The 23,234-nt window shown below is 58.5% G+C and overlaps 2 protein-coding genes and 1 long non-coding RNA gene across 4 annotated transcripts; 2 read left to right on the top strand and 1 right to left on the bottom strand.

The window, feature by feature from the left end:
- The first annotated feature begins 2,511 nt into the window (after positions 1–2,511).
- LOC116446024 lies at positions 2,512–7,652 on the top strand. Its single transcript, XR_004240997.1, has 3 exons — positions 2,512–3,298; positions 6,354–6,437; positions 7,336–7,652. It is a non-coding gene; the product is annotated as an uncharacterized LOC116446024 (long non-coding RNA).
- Positions 7,653–14,916: 7,264 nt separating this feature from the next.
- Positions 14,917–16,592, top strand: TBX10 (T-box transcription factor 10). Its single transcript, XM_032113186.1, has 7 exons — positions 14,917–14,971; positions 15,169–15,352; positions 15,427–15,766; positions 15,856–16,011; positions 16,080–16,147; positions 16,226–16,314; positions 16,369–16,592. Exons 1-7 carry the CDS (start codon positions 14,917–14,919, stop codon positions 16,590–16,592), a joined length of 1,116 nt encoding a protein of 371 aa, XP_031969077.1.
- A 58-nt stretch (positions 16,593–16,650) lies between these two features.
- Positions 16,651–22,125, bottom strand: TCIRG1 (T cell immune regulator 1, ATPase H+ transporting V0 subunit a3). Of its 2 annotated transcripts, XM_032112864.1 has the most exons (20): positions 22,077–22,125; positions 21,554–21,725; positions 21,232–21,310; positions 20,910–21,139; positions 20,727–20,821; positions 20,431–20,557; positions 20,270–20,352; positions 20,072–20,165; positions 19,789–20,001; positions 19,188–19,338; positions 18,972–19,111; positions 18,563–18,720; positions 18,395–18,485; positions 18,196–18,314; positions 17,805–18,018; positions 17,584–17,688; positions 17,400–17,510; positions 17,193–17,313; positions 16,935–17,106; positions 16,651–16,845 (listed from the first exon to the last, which is right to left on the bottom strand). In XM_032112864.1, exons 2-20 carry the CDS (start codon positions 21,668–21,670, stop codon positions 16,764–16,766), a joined length of 2,502 nt encoding a protein of 833 aa, XP_031968755.1. In that variant the 5' UTR covers positions 21,671–21,725; positions 22,077–22,125; the 3' UTR covers positions 16,651–16,763. The 2 variants fall into 2 exon arrangements, with proteins under 2 accessions (XP_031968755.1, XP_031968754.1); XM_032112863.1 differs by lacking the exon at positions 22,077–22,125 and having other exon boundaries at positions 21,554–21,969.
- Positions 22,126–23,234: the final 1,109 nt, after the last annotated feature.

Genomic DNA, 23,234 nt, shown 5'->3' with positions numbered 1-23,234 from the left:
CCTTTCCGTTTCCCTCCCGCTTCCTTCTGCACCCCGCTCCCCCTTCCCTACCCCTTCTCATTCCCCCTCATCTCTTCTCTCTCCCCGTTCTCCCCTCTCCTTCCTTCCCCGCAGCCGCGGGGCTCGGGGCGCCGGAGAATAAAGCCCAGAGGGCCGGAGCCCGGCGCCCTCCGCCCTCGCTGGAGCCCCCACACGGGGCGAGACCCGCTCGGCGGGTCCCCCCATGCAGTTCACAAGCACCGCCCAACACCGCCGGGGCTCCGGCTTTCCCCACATCACACTGGGGGCTCCCGGGGGGGTCGGGGCTGGGGGTCAGGGAGGGCCCCCTCCTTAGGAGGGGGTACCGGGGTGGGGTGGGGGTGGGATGGGGCCCCTCCTCCGGAGGAGGGGGTCCCGGGCGGGGGGGGTCAGGGTGGGCCCCCTCCGGAGGAGGGGGTCCGGGGGAGGCGGAGGGGGGACTTTCCCCCCTCTAGTCCCTCCTCCGGCCCCCCTCCTCCGGAGGGGCCCCACCCTGACCCCCCCTCCCGGGATCCCCTCCTCCGGACCGGGGACTCCCAGGGAGGGCGGGGCCGTTCGTTTGGCCGGCGAGCTCTGTGTCTGTTCACGCTGCAAAGTGACGTGACCCCTCTGCTTCCCCCCCACCCGCCCCGCCCCCCATCCCCGGTCCGGAGGAGGGGCTCCCGGGAGGGGGCCGGGGCGGACCACGTCCGGAGGAGGGGATCCGAGGGAGGGACTGGAGGGGGGAAAGTCCCTCCTCCGCCTCCCCCGGACCCCCTCCTCCGGAGGGGGCCCACCCTGACCCCCCCCGCCCGGGACCCCCTCCTCCGGAGGGGGCCCATCCCACCCCGGTACCCCCTCCTAAGGAGGGGGCCCTCCCTGACCCCCAGCCCCGACCCCCCCGGGAGCCCGCAGTGTGATGTGGGGAAAGCCGGAGCCCCGGCGGTGTTGGGCGGTGCTTGTGAACTGCATGGGGGGACCCGCCGAGCGGGTCTCGCCCCGTGTGGGGGCTCCAGCGAGGGCGGAGGGCGCCGGGCTCCGGCCCTCTGGGCTTTATTCTCCGGCGCCCCGAGCCCCGCGGCTGCGGGGGAAAGGGGAACAGAGGACGGGAATAGCGGGGCAGAGGCGGTGGTCGGGGTCAGGGTGTGCAGGGGAGCAGGGAGAGGAACAGGAGAAGATGGGGTGGGGCAGTAGGAAGGGTGGAGGAAGGAGGACGAGGATGGCGCATCGGTGGGGGTGTCAAGGTACAGAGGGGGAAAGAGGGAAGGGGAACAGGGAGAGGTGGAAAGGGAAGGAAGGGTGGAGGAAGGAGGACTGAGGGCAGGTGTGGGGAAACTGGGGGGCAGAAGGGGAGAGGGGGCAGGGAGGAGCCAGGGTGGGGGGGGAAGGAAGGGTGGAGAAGGAGGGGGAGGGTGGAGGGGTAGGGTAGGGGTGTGTAGGGGGATAGGGAGGGGGGTCCGGGAGGAAGGAGAGGGGGGTACGGAGGGAGAGAGCAGGGGGTAGGGAAGGAGAGGAAGGGAGGGGTGGGGAAGGGGAGGTTTAGAGGAAGAGAGGTAAAGAGAAATATAAAGGAATAGAAATATAGAGCGCGGCCCTGCCGCAGCCTCACGCCCCGCGCGCCGAGAGACCAAATGGCTCCGGGCGCTGATTCCCGGGGCTTTAATGCCCTCGGTCCCGCCCCGCGCAGCCGCTCTGGGGCCCCGCGCACCTGAGCCGGCCCCGCCCCGCCCCGCCCGCGCTCGTAAATCCCGGCGGACCCGCGCCCGCTCCGCTGTATGCGATGGATGCTCATCCCAGGATGCGGCGGGACCGTCGCTCGGAGCGCTGTGCGGAGCCCGGGACCGGGGCTGGTCCCGGCGCTACGCGGAGCCCGAGGCGCTACAGTGGGGTCGGGATCCGGGCCCGGGGATTCGGGTCCGGGTCCTGCCGGTGTCGGCTGGGGGTCCTGGGCGGAGCCGCTACTCCCTCGGCGGGCAGGGTACCGGTCCTGGAGCCGCAGGACCGGGGCGGGATTGGGGCTGGGATCGGGACCGGGATCGGGACCGGGATCGCCGCGGGCGGGAAGAGCCACTCCAGGATGGGTGCTGGGGCCGAGCCCGGCGCTGCCGCTCCTGCTCCGGCCGGCACGGGGTGGGGTCCCGCCGGGGCTCCGGGCACGATCCCGCTGCGGCCGCGGGGAGCCGGGGCCGTGCCGGTGCCGGGACCAGCAGGAGGGCGGCGGCTCCCCGGAGCAGGCGCTGGATCCCGGCTGGAAGCGGGCGGGGCGCGGGCACCGCGCCAGCCCCGGGACGCCCCCAACGCCGCCGCTCCCTCAGCGCCGCCCGCCCCGCGGGGCGCCCCCTGCCGGACACGGAGCGGCGGCGCGAGCGCAGCCCCCGGTGGCCGCTCCCGGCCCCGCCCCGCAGCCCCCGCGGGGATGCGAAGCTCCCGCCCCGCCCCGGCACCCCCGAGGCCGCCGCAGCCCCTGGGCAGAGCAGCGCCCGCCTCCCCCTCCCCGGTGGCTGCACGCCCGGGGGGCCCCTGTCCGCCGCGCCCCCGCGGAACGAGCAGCCCGGGATCGCTGCAGCATCGCCTCGGGTGGGTGGAGCCTCTCCGGGGCGGGCGCTGGGGCCGAGTCCGGCGCTGCCGCTCCTGCTCTCACTGCGCCCGGTGTGGGACTGGGAGCTGCTGGGGCTCGGTTCTGCTCTGGCTGCTTGTCCTACACCTGCCGGGTGAGACCTGATCCTTTCCCTCCTCTCCCCCACTTTCTCTGTGGCTCGCACTCTCTAGTGGAAAAAACCTCTAGGTTTAAAAAGCCAGGGAAAACTGTTCTTTATTTCCAGAGCACAGGATATTCTGCGTTGGAAAGACCCACGAGGATCATCAAGTCAAATGGTGATAAGTGGTTGGTCCATTTAGGGACTGAACTCAGAATCTTGAGCTTCTCAGCACCCTGCTCCAAGCACCTGAGCCAATCTCAGGGTCATGAGGAAGGTCCTGCCTGGAATGGGAATGGCTGCTGCCAGCAAGGGAATTCCTATGCCAATACAGCTCCTTCTTTTCTGCTAATGCTACTTTAAATACCAGCCCCTGGAATGGCTCTAGAGCAGAACTGGCTGGCACCTGACATAACAGCACAAAACTCTTCCCATAACCCTGATCCTTTCCAGGATTTACCCAACAGCTGTTAAGGTGCTCGTGCTATGTCCCTTTCCAGGGAGAAATGAGCAAGACAAGTCCTAAAGCTTCACTTGGTCTGTGGCAAAAGTTCCTCTGGAGAGTATCAGGGCTGGTCCTGGCTGCAGAGGGGCGTTTCCTGCAGGTGAGTGTTCACAGCCCAAAATCACAGCAGGTGCTGAGGCTGGGGCTGCTTTTCTTGCCCAGAGCTGCACTGAGCCCTCGGTGACTCCTGCTTGCTACCAGGAATGTTCCTTGGTGTTCCCTGCGTGTGTCCCAGCTGGCCAGGAACGTGGGGCTGGAGGAGGCTGGGAGCCCCAGGAAGGGAACCAGCACCTCTTGTCCTTCATATTTGCAGGGGAGGAGCTGTGCCTGCAGCATTCTGCCCATGGCACGCAGCGTGCAGAACACAAGTCCTGGGGATGGGCACTGGGATGCCCGGGCAGCACTTGCATGGACACGGATAAAGGGCTGCCCACAGCTCCTCAGCCAGGGGCTGCTCTGAATGGGCACCCAGAGATGCTTCAGCCTGGACAGAGCCCACCGACACCCCAAAAATATCCCAAGGAACAGCTGGCATTACCTGGGAATGCTGGCACTGTGTTTACGGAGGGGCTCAGACAGCAATTCCTGGTCCTGACCTCCCGGAGCTCCCACACACCTGCCAGGTTATGTCCCAGCCACCCCCAATCCCTTCCCTTCCAGCCTGGGGACATCATCCATCAGCAGTGTTAAAGCCAAGGTAATCTTGCTTCACAGAAATTAAACCCCAGGCAATGCCCTCAGAAATGCCTTAAAGTAAAAAGTTAGAGTTTGTTTGGATTGAGGTTGGAGTTTTTCAGGGAGCCAGCTGGAACTGCAGAACTGAGGGAAAAGCTTTCACAGGTAGGTCCACACTGCAGATGCCTTGAAAGGCAGGGATGTGCGTCCCTTTCCTCAGGGAAAAGACCTTCCAGAGGCCACTCCTGAGGCTCTGGAATTAAATCACCTTCTGCAGGGAGAGATATCCTCACCTGGGCACAGGGGCTGCCTCACCAAGGGCTGGGAGCATGTCCGGCCACTGCTTTCTCCTGCTCTAAAATATCAACTTCAGCCTGATCTCAGTGAGGGTGAAATCAGCTGAATTCCAGGGAACTCTGTCAAGTGCCCCCCAGGGACATTGGTGGGGCTGGGGGATAAGGGTTATAAATAGCAAATTCTATGGAGTATAAACCTGTCCTTGTCCTGATCCCACTGAGCTTCCTTGGAACCTCTGCTGGTCGCTGACACACCTGGCATTAAATAGGCAGCTCTGCATGGGAATATCCACGCTCCATGAGGCACTGTGAGGTTATTCCAATGGGAATTCAGCAGGGAATTTAGAGCTATAGGTATAATTCATCTAAACTAGCAAAGCTGAACCCCAAATCTGGGCACCACACAGAGAACAATCTTTGTGCTGCCCTGCCAGCTAAAGCCCCTGGGCTGGGAAATCTCAGCAGCCAGATGCATGGAATTATCGAAATCCCAGCAACCAGCATCTTCCAAAGGGACACTGCGAATCGCAGGCTGTGAGAGTTCGTGTCCTTCCGCTGCTGTTGGCAGCACAAATTCCCCTCCGCTCAGCTGGCCCCGGCTGGGCGGGAGCTGAGAGCAGGTGGGGCGGGAGAGCGGATTGGCTGCCCGGGGAGCGCCGGGAGATGAGGCTGCTGGAATCTCAGCTGGATCAATGGAACTTTCTTTCCCTGGCAGAAAACAGGAGCCAAAGCAGATCCCTCCTGGCTGGGCTGGTGGGCAGCAGCTGGATGAACTCCGGGGGAAAACACCCTGTGCCTGCCAGGAGTCTGTTTTTCCTACCAGCTCCTGAGCAGTGTCAGGACCACCATGAGGGAATTCAAATCCAGATAAACCTCACTGCCCACAGAATGAATAACCCCAACAGAGAAATGCACTGTTGTCATAAAAAAGCTTAAAGATCTGTTAAAAATGCAATGACAACACTGTAATGGGATTCCCAGGAATCTTCTTAATGCTCTTGGTTCCATTTTTAATGTATTTTTAGTCCCTCAATGGGCAGCTTGTAGAACTTATCCTGGGATTTATAGGTTGAGCAGGGTTGGCTTTGGATTGACCTTCACCTCTGGTCCCGCTTTGTGCAAACACAACTCGGGGCAAGGTGGGTGAACTCAGTACCTCAGCTTTTCCCTCAAAAATATCCCCTATATATATACGTGTATATATATATATATATATATGTAGATGAATTCAGATTTTGCCCCAGACTGTCCACTCCTCACCTCCATATGCCCTCAAAGTGTCCATTCTGTTCCCCACAGGTGCCCTGGTGACACCAGGGAGGTCCCTTTGCCCACAGTGCCTTTCTCCTGCCCCTCTCCGACCCAAGGCCGCTCCTCTGCTCGCTCTCTCTGTCCTTGTCCCACACAGTGAGGTGTGAAAGGAGAAAGGTTCCAGAAATATTTCTGCAATTAATTAATTAAGAATTATTTCCAATTCCCCAGTGAGAAGAACAGGAACTCACAGCCGCTGACAGTCCCCTGCAGCAAGAGCTCAGCACACATCCACAGAGGCAAGTCCAGCATCTGAAAGAAAGAAACAAGAAGAAAAAAGTGATTTCTTCTGTTTCAAAGTTATTTCAAGTTCTCAAACCCAAACCAACCTTTGCTCTTGATTTTGGCTGGGTGAATTGTGAGTGGTGGGCACAGGTCATGTCATTCATGCTGATGTGAGTGATGCTTTCTGGGGGCAGAGCAGCTGATTTCCAAAGTTCACTTCCTGCCCCATGCCTGATCTGCACAGGAGAAAACCTCTTCCATGAAGGGATTTTGCTCCATCTGATCCCATCTGCCCAGTCTGTTCCATGAGGATATTGCCAGGCTGGAGCAGCACAGGCAGATGCAGCTCTCAGCACTCTCCGCTCCAAACACAGCTCTGGGCTCCTTTGCAAAGTGCCTCTGCCATGAGGTTTTCTCCAGGAGAGATCAAGGAATGGCTCATGGCAGGGTGGAGATTTCATTATCACAAAGGGAAGCAAAGGATAAATATTCCTGTAAGAGCCTTTGGGACCTTCTGGGCTGAATTGGGAAGGGGACGTTCATTCCCTGCAGGGCAAATGCACGACAACCTCCGACACAAAGCACAGACTGTCAGGTGGGGTCTGACAGCATCACTTTGACAAACTTCACTGTCATTATTCTTTTCAGGGACTTTTCCAATCAAACTCTGAAGCGGACAAGCCCAAAGCTCTGTCTGGCTGCTCAGGAACAAAAGGAACAAAACTGCCAGGGGTGAGGCACATTCCCAGCCAACACTCCCAACACAGCACAGAGGCACCACTGGAGCTCGTGTGGGGCTGCCAAGGGCTGCCAGGAGCACACAGCCCCCAGTGGGGTGGCAGGGACAGCAGCAAACTCCCACAGACTGATGGCACAACAGAGACACAAAGGCCAGCAATGCCCATGGGAGGTGCAGCTTTAATTCTGCTCCCTGTGCTGCCACATCCCTGCAGGAAATCTCCAGGGGGGGTAGAAACTCTCGGGGTGCACAAAATGCAGCATCCATCACCCTGATCCTGCTTAAACTCAGTGTGTGGGGCTAAACCCCCACAGGTAAACACTGACCTGACCTGGATCAGTCTCAGACACAGCCCCAGTTCCCACCTCCAACCTGCTCCCGGGGCTGCTGCCACATTCCTGACAAGGTGCCAAAGGCCCTTTGGCCAGGGCTCTCTCTGTGTCTCAGGGGACTGCAGGGACCAGGGCAAGGACAGCCTGAAACCAGGGCAGATCCCTCTGGATTTGCAACGCTCTGGGGACAACTGGGGACTCACCCCACACCATGGGCAGCACCAGGGGCCCTCCAGCACATTCCGCCAGGGCCGGAGCCCGCTGGGTTTGGCTGCTCAAACACCAAAGCTTTTGGCAAAGATGGGATGAGTTAAGTGGTTTTTCCTGTCCTGAAAGAGAGGAGAAAAGGGAAATTAGGTCCCTGTGGAAGTCAAAGGCTTGTGGCTTTCACACTCCTGTTCTGATTGCTCACTGGAGGGTTTTATTCACGAAAAGTGAGGTCACACCAAATAAAAGTGCCCTTGCCTTTTATTCCCTACTATTTTCATACATAAAAAGGATGCCCATTTTTTCCTATTGCATTCTTTGCCTAATTTTAACAGAACCATTTTCATTCCAGGCCCCATTTGTGAGCTATTCAATCCTTTGCCATCGGACTTTGGACAAAGGAAGAGAAGGATCTGTTCCACACGGGTGTCATCCAACAAGAACAGCCCCTGTACCATCCCCAGCCTGTGCCGAGCATGCTGCCTCACTTTCCCCGTTCTGGATTCTGGCTCCAATCCAGTCTGCGTTTTCCCCTATTTTCCATGTCTAGAGACAGGAAATTGTCCTGGTCAGGGTGCTAAGACCTTAAACTGCACATTGAGCTGGGGGGCTGTGACTGGGATTCCAGCAGGGAATTCATGGTTGTACGAATGAAAACTATTCCAGGGGGCAGCACTGAAAAAGTTGGGAGCTGCTGCTTCACCACACGGTGTCAGCAAAAGAGAGGAAACACAAAATGTGTAGCCAAAAACAAGGATAAAATGATTCCTCCTGCTCTTAGTGGGACCAGGGCTAATTCTGCCCTGGAATGACAAAGACCTTCTCCCTCAGACCCCCAGAGAGCCCTCGAAAAGCTAAAGTGGAGCAGGGAAGGAAGGAAGGAAAGGCACCTCTGTCTCACCTGCTGGGGACAGCACAGGTCCTGCTGCTCCCGGGGGCTGGGAATGTGTCCGGAGCCAAAAGCACCTTCCCAGGCTGCAGGGGCTTTCCTAAAGCACCACCTGTGGGAAGCCAAGGGCTGTGGAAGAAATGGAGTGGGAATTTACAGTAATAGCAATAATAGTAATAATAGGGAAGAGCAGCAAAGGGAGCAACAGTAATTCCAGGAGGGAGCAGGAGGGATGCTGAGCGTTAAATGAGGTTTGAGTGAGGCAGCATCTCCTGGGATTTCTAAAGCACAGCTCCAGGCCTGGGATTACACGAGCAGGGCAAGCTCCTACTGTCCAATCCCTGGATTTGCCTCCTGCCAGCGCTCGGCACCTCGGGCGTGTTTGGGGGCAAGGGCTCCAGTGCTGCTGCCTTGAGGGATTGGGAAAATGGGCATTAAACCCCTTCCCACAGGGCTGGCTCTGAGCTCTGGCTGGGGACAGCATTTGGCACCTCTGGCATTTCCATGAAATCGGTTTCCATCATTTTGAAGGTACACTGAATAAACCCGGGGGAGATAAATAAACCTACGGACAGCCCCAGGGAATACACAATTATTCCTATGCCAGCAGCCAGATTTCGGGGAGAGACTCCAGACTCTTGTCTCCCTCCCTGGCTGTAAAACACTTGCAGAGGCTTTGGAGTTCATACAAGCTTGTCAGGATTTGGACACTTCATATATGAAGGAATTGGAAGTGTCCTAAAGGCACCTCCAGCCATACTTTAATTTTAAGCCCTCTACCACCAATGAATTTGGATGTTCTTTTGTTGGGAACACCCCACCTCTGCTTCTTTAGGTGCCTCCATGTGGGAGAGAAAATAAATGTGGACAAAAGTTTGGAATGCAGCTTCCAAGTCAAGTTCGACTCCAGCTCTAGGAAGCTACCGTGACACAGATCAACCAGAGGAACATCTTGAAAAGAAATGCACACTCAGCAGCAGCCAAAACAATCACATTTCTGATTTTACCTGGTCTCCAGGTGCTCTGCCAGAGCTCCCAACAGCCGTTCCCATTCCCAGACAAGCCCGGGCAGCACTGTGGAGAGTACTCGCAACGTCCATGAGGCCGAGGAGGCCGTTTTGGATGCATTCTTTGCTGCAGAATGGGAAAGCAAGAGTTTAGATGGGCATTACGGTCCCTCCTGCACCAAATTCCATTCCAGAAACATCCTCCCGCTAATCCAGAACTTCCCCCCTGCTCTTTTTGCACCACGTCAGGGCAGTGCCGCCGAGCGCCACAGGCACGGGACACCTCGGCATTCCCTGGGGACGGGGCCTGCAGTGCCGGGCGCTCCCACGGGGCGGCAGCACTGAGAGAGAAGGGGGGAACAGCGCCCCCCCCACCACCCACGGCGGGACTGCGCATGCGCATTGTTCTCTGCGCCCTTAGGCACCACGTGATCCGGAGCTTCATTCCGCTCACTGCGCACGCGCGTCCCTCCTCGGCTGCGGCCCCGCCCCCCGAGAGGCGGGTGGGGATTGCGCATGCGCGGGCACCTGGGCTGCAGTACCGCGCTCCGCCCGCAGGCGGCAGCAGCGCGGCGCCAGCGCAGCCCTGGGAACAGCGGGGAATTAAAGAGGGAAACAGCGGGAGAGATCCCGAGCGCATCGCAAGGTCTCTTCCTGGGGCTCCTCCAACCGCTCGTGCGTGGAAGTCCGCGATTTTCCCAGTAACTGCTGGGAAAATGAATGTATTCCTCGTCTTCTGAGTGCTGCCGGTCCAGTCTGAGCACTTGAGGAATAAAATACCTGTTCCCCATGTCTCAGGAAGAGATTTTCTAGGTGAAAGCGCTAGGAGCAGGAGCTGGGCTTTGTCTCACCTCACTGTGCTTTAGATGTGATGCTTCGTTTGGAGATAAAAGATAAATTCAGGCTCCGTCTTGCCACTCACCAGGGAGAGATCAGCAGCTCCTAAAATCCCACTCTGTGACAGATAGAATAAATAAACATTGATTTTTCTCCTGGATAACATTAATCATGGCTTGACAGAGTTACACCAGAGAGTAAACCAAAAGTAAGCGCTGCAGGCTCCTGACAAACGGATCCAAACCTAAAAATCATCATTATTGGATCAGCCTTAGCTGAAGGGCTGAGTTTCATCCCAGAACCCGACATCCTGTTTCAGATGTCCCAGGAGCGATGTGTCTGGTCTCCTGGTGCTATAATGAGGATTTAGAGCTGCTTTTCATCACCCACGAGGAGATGCCGGAGGCGAAGCAGCAGCTGGGATGCCAGGACAGTGCTGGAGATGTTACAGATAATGAAAATCGAGCAGTTTGGGGGCTGAGTCCTCCCCAGGAGCAGCATCCACCTGCCCAGACCTGGAAATCTGCCCCCCTCAGAGAACTGGCCTCGATTTCTTGATTCATCCAAGTTCAGCCTCACTTTTTTTGACTCAACAAACCATCTTTGCTTGGCGTGAAGGATCCGAGATAGAATGGAAATAAATTCAGTTAAAAAGCAGGGATCAGATTTCATCCCTGCTGCGAGGCAGGTGCTTGGTCTGAGCTCCGTGTGGAATACTCCTCCTTGTCCTCCTGGGGTATGGATCTCCATTGTGGCACCTGCTTTCTTACTCAAATTCCATAAGATCCTTGTGCAAGGCAGTAGAGGAGCTTCTCTAACTCACCAAGATCAGCCCATCCATCCTGGCCTTGGACACTGCCAGGGATCCAGGGGCAGCCACAGCTGCTCTGGGCAACCTGTGCCAGGGCCTCAGCACCCTCCCAGGGAAGAATTTCTTCCCTATATCCAATGCAAACATACCTAGAGGAAGATTTTGGCTTCTCTTTCCTCCCAGGTGCAGCTGAAGCAGATTTTCATATCCTGTGATATCTCAGGTAGAATAAGACGGATCCACATTCTCACAGTAGCCCAGAAGAGGATGTGCCACGTCCAAATGAGACCCATGCAGGGTCACACAGAATCCTGGAATGGTTTGGAAATTGGTGACATTGGAAGCAGCTCCTTAAGAGGAGACCTGCACTGATAAATAAGCACAATTAGTTAAATAAACTCAATTAGTTTCAGAAAGTTAAATGGATACTTGAGGATTGATTTCCTACTTCTATATACATATTTTATATATATATATATAATTTTAATATGATTTCATATATTAATAAACATATATTTAAAACTTTAATATATTAATTTATTTTAATATATAAAGAAAATATTTATATAGAATTTATATATATATAAAGCATATTTTCTTAGAAAAACATATTATATATCTACAAATTTATCTCTTGGATTATGTAACCAATCTCTTGGCATCACAGGGAATTAAAAAGAACTGACATAGGAAATAGAGATTTGGGGATTGGGAGACACCCCATGATTTGGAGAAGTGTTCCAACTGCAAACTGGGATAAAGGGAAAACCCTTCAGGAACTCTCCTGCTACAAATTATTTTTACACTTCCTGGTGATGATTATGATCTGAATTTAAGCCCTTGAGGCTCAAATTGACCCTTCAGCCTTGCCCAGAACGTGCCTGCTCTGAATAAATCTCACATTTCCCATGTGGCTGTGTCACCCCGCCACCCTTCATCACCAAGAAGCAAGTGGAGAAATCCATTACATTTTTCCATTAAAAAATGTTTAAAATAGATCAGATGAGTCAAAGCCCCCAAACACATTGTTGTCTCCATCAGGGGAACCTGTGGTGACTCATTCAAAGCCCACAAGGAGAGAGGATGAGTCCTGGGATGAGTCAAGCCCTGAAACCTGGAATCAGGAATAATCAGAAAACTGCAGCTGGGGTGGAAAATCAACCTCGCCTGGGTGGAAAGAGACATGCCCAAGAGGAGATGATGTGGGAGGTTTGGACAACATCAAGAGGTTTGGAGGCCTCAAACGAGCCAGGTGTGTCTGAATACAACACACAGAATTATGGAATCCTGGAATGGGTTAGGTCGGGAGGGATCCTAAAGCTGGTCTTGTTCCAACCCCCTGCCATGGGCAGGGACACCTTCCACTACCCCAGGCTGCTCCAATCCCTGCCCAGCCTGGTCTTGGACACCTCTGCCAGGGCCAGAGAAGTTGTGGATGCCCCATCCCTGGAAGGGGTGACATTTTGCAGGGGAGGAGGGAGAGGTTCTTATTTAGGGACAAATAAATACAATAACAAATAAAATAACCTCATGCCTTAATTTTCCACGTTAATTAGTGTTGCATTAAATTGACAACAGACACCATTGAAGTGATTTCCAATCAATTTGGGTCAATTAAAATGAGACCAGCATTCCTGATTGCAAGTTCATCCACGTGCAGCTTCAAGGGAAAACTGCCCCCTCCTAATCCAATTTATGACTCTCCCCATCCAGCAAAAAGTTGTCCCAAAACCACTTAAAGTTCCACTCCCTAGTTAATGGCAGCTTGAATCAAGATACTCACAGGTCCTTGAGATGAAGTCCACAAGCCCCATTGGTCCTGCCGAAACCAGGAAGTTTTTCCTGTTCCATCCTCTAACGTGGCTGGAAGATTTTAAGTTTTACACCTTCCCCACATGAGCAGTTGCCAAAGGGTCTCTGAAGCACCTGAAAACTGAATGAGCCTTCCCCAGAGGCCTTGGGGCCCATTCAGAGGGGGTTTTCTCTCTGGGGTTTTAGGGATGGGATCCCCATGGCACATTGGAATGGATGCCTGCGGAGCCAGAGCGATGCCACTCGTGTACACAATGGTGTCAGCAGGAGTGAAACAAAATCAAGGGGGTTTGTCAAACACTTGAGTCTGAGAGATTTGTAAAGTTCTTCTCCATTTCTACATTACCTTTTAATTATACATAATTATATTTATATAATGTATTTTTATTTATTATATATGGGAGGGAAAAAAACATTAAGTACTGGACATATTTAAGGAAATTATTGTTTTACCTTTGCAATTACCTTTCTTTCGTACTACACATTCCTTAGAGAGGATCCTAGAACCTGGAATTGTTTGGATTGGAAGGGACCTTAAAGAACATCCAGTCCCACCCCCTGCCGTGGGCATGGACACCTTTTACTAGACCAGGGTGCTCCAAGCTCTGGAGAACCTGGCCTTGGACACTTCCAGAGTATAACTTGACCTGCTAAAATTCGCTTCCTCTTTTCTCAATCTGGGTTTGAAAAAATAAAGATAAAATTAAAAATTAATAAATAAAATAAATAAAGATCCAACTGCTGCTCGAGTTGCCCACTCTGACCTAACAGATATGTGTATTTCTGGTTGAGAAATGAGTATTGCCGTTTCCTCCCTTCTCACTTCCCTCTTGCCCCCCGCCATGCCGGCTGTTTGCTATTGCCTGTGAAACAGGGTCAATTCCTCTTCTCCCCTCACCACCCCTCCAAGCAGCTTTTACTTCCCCGTTCCAGATGAGTCAGAGACTCATTGCAGGGAGTCATCTGACAGTCTGCCGACACTCTTCTCCTGCATCTTAGTGGCCACCACAACCTCCACAGCTCTCTCCAGCCTGTCCTGCTGTCTGGGGCGATTATTCTGCATGGCAAAGGCTCGTTGTTTTCCTTTTTTTGAAGTTTTTTCTGGCTCCCATTTGCCCAAAGGGTCCCATTTGGGACCAAAAAAGTTCATTTTGAAAAGCCATTTTGTACCATGTGCTTCAAAATTGGTTCAGGAGACCCACCTGCAGTCACCTACACCAGCCAGAGAATCCTGGAATGGCTCCGGTTGGAGAGGACCTTAAAGATCATCCAGTTCCACCCAGAAGGTCCAGGAGCTGTGGATGAGCCCTGGCAGGTCCGATCCTGCTCGGGGCTGAGCCCCCTCCATCCTCCTGCCCGCTGTCAGCTCTGCCTCTCTCACACCTCCTCATCTGGCGCTCGATACCGGCCCCACGGCCAAGCCTGGCTGACAGCAGGAGATGGATGGGGCCGAGCCGGCTCCGCGGGGCACGGACACGTGCGGGGGATGCGGGGGGAGCCTGGGGAGGTGGTTCCTCCCTGCTTCACGTCAGTCCTGGCCCTGGTCCCAAATGCTGGAGCTGCCCAGGCTGCCCCCTTGGCAGCCCCACAGTGCCCAGGGACATGGGGTCCCCTCTGTGTTATGATGGACACAGGAAGGATTCGAGTGCCGAACTCAAGGCAGGACGGAAGGCTGAGTCCCAGTTGGGAGAAAATGCCCACCTCTGTGCAGAGCAGGGAGGGAGTTCAGGCCAGTGCCACCATCACTGGGGCACTAACAGGTACAGAAAGCCACCAGCATTCCCACAAGGACATCCCCTGGTCCTCCAGACCCTCTCCCAGAGCCTCAGCATCCCTCATCCCTCCAGAATACAATCCATAGCGTGCTATCAGACAGTGTCCATGGCCCTGGTGCAGTTCGGAGGGGATTGGGGGGCTCTGGAGTAACCCCCCTGCTTTTCCCCTGTAATGCCTCACCCTGGTGTTGGTCACCTCCTGCAAATCGCCCTCAGCCCCACAGCCCCCGCTTGTCCCCATCCATCTCCCGCTGTCACTGCAACCAGGGGAACAGAGGGTCCCAGGCACCAGGGCAGAGACTGGACCCACCTTGGGGGGGGTTATGGGGAGGGGGCAGCTCGTTCCTCCCTCCGGAGCCGCAGAGGCTCTGCCGGAGCAGTGGCTGTTTGCCGATGCCTCAACACCTCACTGTGGTTTTCAATATCAGGTGGTGATGGCTGTGTACCAAGAGGGGTTTTGCCTGGGGGAGCCCCCACCTCCCCCCGCTCAGATCTGTGATATGATGGGACAAGGAGACCCCAAGAAAGATGTTCCTCCCCAGCCCGGGGCATCCCAAGCCCTGTTTGGGGACTGGTGGTGGTCCCAGCGGTGCCACCGCTCGCCTCCCGTCCATCATCACCGCGTCAAGGCGGGAAGGCAGGCTGGGGAAGGGGGCTGTGCTCCAGCCCCCAAGGACCACCTCGGCTCCAGCCCCCGCCTCTCCATCCCTGAGCTGGGGCATAAAACCCCCGGCAGGCTGCGGGGACACTGCAGAGCCAGCGCTGCACTGGAAGGGGGCTTCGGTGGAGTCCCACTACCACCATGCCGGGGAATGGAGCCACGGACGCCTCCTGCACTCCCACCACACCCATGGCAGGTAAAACCCCCCCACGACAACACCTCCTGCACCCAGCAGTGGGGTCCTGTGGCATTTTGGGGTGTGGTGGGGATGGAGATAAAACCCCACTGTAGTGGGGGGACAGGACACCCCAATCCTGCCACCATCTCCATGGAGGGAGGGTGTGATGCACGGGGTCTGCTCCTCCAGACTGACACCCCTTCAACCCTCCACAGCCTTCCTGGGGGGCCCGGGCGAGGGGTCTCTGTGCACCCCCGGCCTCGGGTGGGCTGGCGAGGGGACAGGGGCCAGTGGTAAGAACCAGCGGGTGTGCCACGCCACAGCACGGCTGGAGATGGGCAGCCTCTGGGAGGAGTTCAACCGCTTGGGCACCGAGATGATCGTCACCAAGGCAGGCAGGTGGGTACCAGAGTGGCCCGGGGGGCTGCCAGGGCAGGAGGGGGCACCCCCCTCCCACACCCCTCTCTGTGCAGGAGGATGTTCCCCACCTTTCAGGTGAAGCTGTCGGGGTTGGATCCGTTGGCTGACTATGTCCTGCTCATGGATTTCATCCCACTGGATGACAAGAGATACAGGTGGGGACAGGGTGATGGGGGCAGGGGGCTGGATGCAGGGGTGCTGAGCCCCTCCCCGCCCTGCAGATACGCCTTCCACAGCTCATCCTGGCTGGCGGCGGGCCGGGCCGAGCCGGCAGCTCCCGGCCGCGTCCACTTCCACCCCGACTCCCCGGCCAAGGGCGCCCAGTGGATGCGGCAGATCGTGTCCTTCGACAAGCTCAAGCTGACCAACAACCTCCTGGACGACAATGGCCACGTGAGGACCCTGCTGCAGGGTGGGCGATGGGGGGATACAGTGCACCCCTGCCCGGGGGGGTCCTGCCACCTCCTCTTTCCTGCCCCCAGATCATCCTCAACTCCATGCACCGCTACCAGCCCCGCTTCCACGTCGTCTTCGTGGACCCGCGGCGTGACAGCGAGCGCTTTGCCCACCAGAACTTCAAGTCCTTCAGCTTCCCCGAGACCCAGTTCATGGCAGTGACGGCCTACCAGAACCACCGGGTGAGCGCCGGCTGGGGGGACACCGGGGCACCCTCCCAGGACTCCCTGACCCTGCTTCCCCTCTGCAGATCACCCAGCTGAAGATCGCCAGCAACCCCTTCGCCAAGGGATTTCGGGATGGCGACCCTGAGCCATGGTAAGGCACCCCCGGACGCCGCCCCCACACCAGGGCGAGCAGGTCGAGCCCTGAGCCCCCACCCCACCTCTCTTGCAGGTGCGGGGCGCCAGCAGGGTCCCTGCTGGGTGCGATGCCCCATGCCCGGGCCACACCGCTGCCCCCTCACCCCGAGAAGCAGGAGAAAGGTAGGGGGGCTGCAGGGGGAGCCGAGCCCCTGCTGCTGCCTCTCCCCGCCGCAGGGGCTCCACGCAGCCGTGGGGCTCTGGCTGCTGCCCCCCAACAACCAGCAGCACCCCCCAGTTTCCCTGAGCTCCCTGCACCCACCTTCCAGCCCCTCAACTGCCCCCCTGGTGTCTATGTGGGGGCCAAACCCCGCACCCTGCCCTACCCCCTGCCCGCCTTCCCCCCGCTCAGCACTTACGGCCCTGCCATGGCCCCCACCTTCGGCTATGGCCAACAGTGACTGGGGGCACCCCCAAGCCCCCCCTGCACCTCCTACCCACGCAATGGCAACGCAGAGCTGGGGGGAGCCACAGGGATGGCTTTATTCACTGCCAAGGAGGCTCCAGGGATCCAGGGAGGGGAATTTGGGGTGCAGCCACCGTTCCAAGTCCCTGTAATCTCCATGGCATGGTTATTCCCAGGTGTCCGGGGCGAAGGCGAAAGGGCACAGCTTGTACCCAGCACCCACGTAGAACTTATTCTGGAACTCCACCCTGGCAAGGAGAGGGGGGTGAGGGGTGCTCTGGGAGGTCTGTCACGCCCCCCAGACTCAACCAGTAACCCATCAGCTTTGGGGGCTCACCAGTGCAGGCGCAGGGCATGGAGGAAGGCGGAGAGCCCCTCCATCACCAGCAGGATGGCCACAGTCAGCACAGCGAAGGAGGCGAAGACGGGCACCAGCACCACGCCGCCCACGTAGCTCAGCCGCACGAAGCCGTTCCGCATCACCATGGTCCACAGGACCTCCGAGAGCTCTGGGAATTGGAGGGAGATGGGCAGGAGAGGGGAGTGAGGGTCTCCCTGGCTCTGAGAGGGGCAAGGGGGAACCAAGGGGACTCACGGGCGTGCGCCAGGCTGAGCGCCCAGAGCCGCAGGTAGGACGCAGTATTGGAGACACAGCCCAGGCAGTACTCGATGGTGTGGATTGCCTGGTGCATGAAGATTTCAGTGAAGTCCAAGTGCTGCAGAGAGGGAGGGGACACGGGACATCAGCAAGGGGCACAGACACCCCCATCCCTCCACCCAAGCCTGCCTGGATGCCCCTCACCTTGGCATCAGGGCTGTGCCCCCCGCTCTCCACGTCCTCCTTGGTGGCATTGACGGAGTTCCCGGCCTCCTGCCCCTCTAGCAGCGGCTCCTGCTCCCCCATGGACACCGGCTGCACCGCAACAGCACCAGCGGTGAGACCTCCCCATGACCCCCATGGAGCCCCCCATGGCCCCCAGCCTTACCGTCCTCGGGGCGCGCTGCTGGCACCACTGGTACAGCGGCGTCCCCAGGAGCAGGACGGGCACCGACGCCAGCGCCAGCACCACCAGCACCATCTGCACCGGCACCTGCGGCACAGGGACAGAGCTTTGGGGCCTGCCTGATCTGAGAAGAGCCCCATTCCAGACACCCGCTCTCCCAGCCAGGGTGGGGAGTAGGTGCCTGCCAGGGTGTGGGGTGGTACCTGCCCTGGGTAGAGTGGGAGGTTCTCGGCATTGGAGGTGAAGAGGAACATGTCGATGAAGTGGATGAGGATGCTGGGGGCCACCAGGGAGTCAGCAGCACTGAACTTGATCCACTTGTAGAAGATGAGGAAGACCAGGTAGCCAAAAAGCGCCAGGAGGAAAATCATCTCCGGGAGGAACTCCAGGACCAGCCGGTGCCGCTGCTGGAAGTGCCTGGGTGGGAGGACATCGGCCATGCTCAGCCTGTCCCTCCTCACCCTCGCATGTCCTTGGCTCCCATCAAGGTGTAGGGATACAAGACCCCAGCTGCCACCTCCATCCCACCCAGGTGAGTCCAATCCCGGTCCCCTTGGCATGACCAGAGCCCGTGGGCACAGCCCAAGGACTCACACATGGTTGAAGACCCCCAACACGATGCCGAAGCCCATGTGCACGATGCCCAGCACCACAGACATCTTCATCTTGAAGGAGTTGAGGAAGTTGAGGTGGTTGGTGGCCAAGCTCCAGATCTGTCATGAACAAGGTGGGTGAGACTCTGCACGACCCCAAAAAGGGTCCCACCTCGTTGTCATCCCCATGGGACACTCACTGGGTCGATCCCGAATGGATACGGCCCTCGGAAGACACCGGTGACATTGGGGTCCAGGGTGAGAGAGGGGTGGGTGGCGAGGTATGCAGAGCTGGGGGCAGAACGAGGGATGTCAGTGCCAGCAGGGAGATGGGGACCCGGGCAGGGGGCACAGGGGTGAGACCACACCTCCAGGAGGAGCGGTTGGCCATGGTGGCCACACTCCAGGCAGAGGGGAAGATGGCGGTGGCTTTGCTGAAGCACTCGTTGTAGATGAAGCCGGTGTAGATGGAGAAAGCACCCATGAGCAGGATGAGATAGCGCCCCTCAAAGAACATCAGCCAGATCTGGGGGGGCAAACACAGCTCCCATGTCCCTCACCACCTCCCCTGCCCCACGCCATTTCCCTCCCACACCACCAGCCCTGATCCATATTGTCCCTGTCCTGAGCCACCAGCCGCATGCACCCTGTATCATCCAACCCCATCCCACATCCCCAACCATGTCCCACACCTCCAACCCCCCCTCCATGCCCCCAACCCCATCCCATGTCTCCAACCGCGTCCCACCCTTCCATCCTGCTCCATCCTGCTCCCACCTCGTTGGTGCCCTGCCGCAGGCGGGGGCTGTCCTCGTACAGCACCATCCAGAGCGCGAAGAGGAACATGAGCAGCCCGTGCCCCACATCCCCGAACATGATGGCGAAGATGAAGGGGAAGGTGATGATGGCGTAGGGTGCTGTGGGACACACGGACTGCATTACACAAGGTGTCCCCTCCCAGCCCTGGGCCTCAGGGGGTGCCGGGGGCCTTACCGGGGTTCACCTCCTGGTAACTGGCCACCCCGTAGGCATCCACAATGCTCTGGAAGCCGGCAGTGAACTTGTTGGTGCGGATGAGGGTGGGGGGGCTCTCCGAGGTGGGGATGCGCTGCACGAAGCACTCCACACTGGAGCCGCTCTGGTACTGCGGGAACAGCGCCCGGAACCTGATCCTGGCACCCACCCCACAACACCCCCCTTCCTGGCACCAGCCCCCAGCACCCCCTACCCAGCACCTGGAGCCTGATCCTGGCACCCACCCCCAGCCCGGCACATGCCCCACCATGATGAGGTGACATAGGGACACCAAACGACCTCTGGCACGAGGACAGGGGGACACTGAGCAACCCCACAACAAGGACATGGAGACACAGAACAACCCCTGGCACGAGGACATGGGGACACCGAGAAACCCTTGACATGAAGACATGGGACACCAAGAAACCCAGGCACGAGGACATGGGAACACAGAGCAACTCTTGACACGAGGACACTGAGCAACCCCAGAACAAGGACATGGATATACCGAACAACCCCTGGTGCAAGGACATGGGGACACCAAGCATGCCCAGGACGAGGACACAGAGCCACTCACAGATCCCTGGCGCAGGGCATCCTGCACTTGGGTGAGGTCCCGCACGGGGCACCAGACCTCGGCGATGAGGCACTTCTCGGTGACATCGAAGCTGCATTGGTTGAGGACGAGGTAGATGGCCTTCATCTTCTGCACCTGCACGCGCCAGGTGGGCAGCGCCAGCGCCACCTTGTCCAGCACCTGTGCCAGGTACTGCTCTGTCTCCTCCAGCACCTGTGGGCACCTGTGTCAGAGATGGCAGACCCAGCATGGCCCCCACATCCCTTCATGATGCCCAGCTCACCACACTGAGGTCCTGGATCTGGCTGTGCAGCCCGGTAATGGTGTCTGTCCTGCTGGCCTCGCTCTCCGGGTACGGATACACCTGGCAGTGGAAGCTGGGACAGAGGGATATTGCCGTGTCAGGGCTCCCCAGCCCGGCCCTGCAGTGGGGTCCAGAGTGGGTGTTACTAAATAAACCTCCCTGTGGGCGCACACTCACCAGTCCGAGATCTTGTGGATCTTCTGCCCGATCTGCTCGCCCCAGTAGGAGATGAGGAAGATGACCCAGGTGATGCTCTCGCCCTGGGGACAGCACAGTCTGTGTCATTCCGATATCCCGGCCCCCACAGCTGTGCCAGCTCCCCCCAGGTGCTGCCTCACCGAGGCCGGGTCCTCCATGGGCTCGGGCATCTCCACGAAGGAGGCCACCAGGTACCCACGGCAGGCACGCCACAGCAGCCGCTCGAAGGCGGTCACTCGCCACGGGTGGATGACGCCGGCCACGAAGCTGCGGAGACACGGCAGGAGGGTTGGGATAGGCAAACCACTCCATGGCTGCACCACTGCGCCACAGGTCATCTCCAAGCCTTATCCCACAGCTTCCCAGCTGCCCTACTGCCACACCACTGGCCCAGAGCCCCTCTCCACCCCTCGCCCCACACCCTTCCCCCTCTCACTTGATTTTGCGTTCGAGGTGCTGGTGCAGGGAGGGGTCGAGGATGGGCTCACGCTCCGAGAGCGCCCGTGGCCGCGGCGGGGAGCCCAGGGAGGCCTGCGGCGATGCGGAGCAGAGGGATGAGCCTGGGGGAAACTGAGGCCCAAAGCAGCACCCCCAGGTCGGCGGGGACCCCCGGACCCACCGGCAGGCTGGTGAAGCGCTGTCCCTCGCGCAGCACGTGCAGGTACTGGCGCAGGTCCCGCAGGCGGCCGCGCAGGGACGCGCGGTTCCGGCTGACCTCCCGCAGCTCCTGCGCCAGCTGCTCCGACTGCTCCTGCACCCGCAGCGCTTCCCGCGCCGCCGGCGCCCGCGGGCTCTCGGGACACGGCCCCGGCACCCGCCCCGCGCTCCGCAGCTCCTGCTGCAGGAAGGCTGAAGGGGGGACACGGTCAGACTGAGGGACCGAGGGTGGCATCCCCCTGAGAAGCCCCCCGAAGTCAGCCCCACGGCCCCCCGGCACTCACTGAAGGTTTTCTCCATCTCCTCGCAGCGCCGCACCTCGCCCACGAAGCGCCGCTGGAAGGGGCTCACTTTGGGGTTCAGCTGCGGGGGTACAGTCAAGGCATGGCCCCACATTGGATTGGGGGGTTCAGCAGCCCGGGGAAACAGGCAGCCCAGGCACCAAACCCACCCTGACCAACTTCCCTGTTCCCGGGGCACCCTAAAACACCCAGCTCAAACCCGACCAGACCAAACCACCCTCCCCAAATCCAGTGCACCCAGGCCCACACAGCCGGACCCCCTGCATCCCAGACACCCCAAAACGCCCCCCCAACCCCTACTTACGTCTCTGAACTCCAGCAGCCCCCGCTCGCCCAGCTCGCTGATGCAGCTGTAGGCAGAAGCCGACTGGAGGAAGAGCTGGGCCAGGCAAACCTCCTCGCTGCGGAACAGGGACCCCATGGCCCCCCAGAGACCCCCAGTCCGGCCCGGTGTGCGAAGGCGTCAGGGCACGCGCCTGGGGACGGATGGGATAGAATGAAATAGGAGGGAACGGGGTGGGATGCGAATGAGGAACTGAGAGAAAGGGGGGTAAGGGCTGGAAAGCGGGACAGCAGGGCAGAGGTCGCCCAGGGGTCTCGGCGGCTGCGGCGACGGAACCGGGGTGTCCCCGGGCTGTGACCGTAGGAAACCGGCCCGCTCGGTCACACGCGGCTGTGCCCAGCACCGGGCTGGCAAAGTACTTTCGAAACCCCTCTTCCCCGTCCACCCCCCGCCCCATTCAGCTGCCTGTGAGTCAGGGCCAGCGCAATCCCCGCCCCGGGACCGCCCCGGCCGCCCCCCCGGGCCGGACCCGCTCCGGACCCACCCGCTCGTGCTGCCCCCCCCCCCCCCCGCCGCGGAGCGGGGCCGGGATCCAGCACTTCCTCTTCCCCAGGAAGAGCCCGGCCCCGGGGAGGGACCGAGCGGCCCGGCCCCGCCGTCCCCCGGGAACCCCGTTCCCAGGGACATACCGCACCCCGCACCGCGTGGGGAGCGGCCCCGCGGAGACAGGACCCCCGCAACATCCCCCCCAGGAGGATGGAAATGGGAGACACTTCCCGGAGCCGAGCGGAGCCGGGAAACCGCCCGCCAGTATCAGCAGGACCCCCACTCTGGTGTGAACCCGGACTGCTAGCGAGTAATTAATTACTCAAAACAATCGCCCGTTTGTGCAGGAGCCAGGGTGCTTTGCTGGGGGCAGGTTGCCATCCCTGGAGAGAAGAGGTTTGGGGTGCTACTGCCCAATGTGCATGAAACAAAGGGGGTGAACTATCACTGCCTGCATCCTGCAAGGCGCGATGGTCGTTCTTGTGACGCTAATGGCCCTCCCTTGCACAACTCGCTCAATTCTAATACTTCCCCTCCGGCACAACCAGCTGAACTGCGCTACCGTGAGAGGCAGCTGAGAAGGGACCATCGAGCGTGAAAGACCCCCGAAAGCGCTCCCAGACTAATTTCTGATGCCTTTCACCGGAGGACTGAAACCTGGGCGTTTCCCCGAGCCTGATCGCGTTTTAACCCATCGGACTTTGTGTTTTGTGGGCTTCTTCCCCCACCGCCGACAGATCAAGACCATTACTTCGACCAAGGGACAACTAAATTGCAGCAATCAAGTCACAAGATCTGCCAGCGGTGATTACCCTTATCTTTTCGCTCTTTTTTTCTCTTTTCCCTTACACATTTTTCAAGTAACACTTCCATGCTTTCATATTGCTATATGACTGTAGATAGTTATGACCAAAACGGCTGCATACCTGCTTTCCATTGCAACCCAATTGTTCTAAAATAAACCCTACACGGACATACTTACAAACACCGATCATTAAGAGTCGTTTTACTCTAATCCGCCCCTGCATTACTCTCACCTTCGGGGGGCAGGTCCTAACAATTGGTAGCACCGGGATCTCCCTGCTGGGACCACTGGGACGCCCATACGGATATCACTGCAAGATCCCTGCCAGGATCACCAGGACCTCCATACTGG

The sequence above is a fragment of the Corvus moneduloides genome, chromosome 6, assembly GCF_009650955.1.
Source record: "Corvus moneduloides isolate bCorMon1 chromosome 6, bCorMon1.pri, whole genome shotgun sequence".
Classification (NCBI taxonomy): Eukaryota; Metazoa; Chordata; class Aves; order Passeriformes; family Corvidae; genus Corvus; species Corvus moneduloides.
The sequence above is the reverse complement of the archived record's forward strand: the minus strand, read 5'-3'. Positions and strand labels throughout refer to the sequence as shown.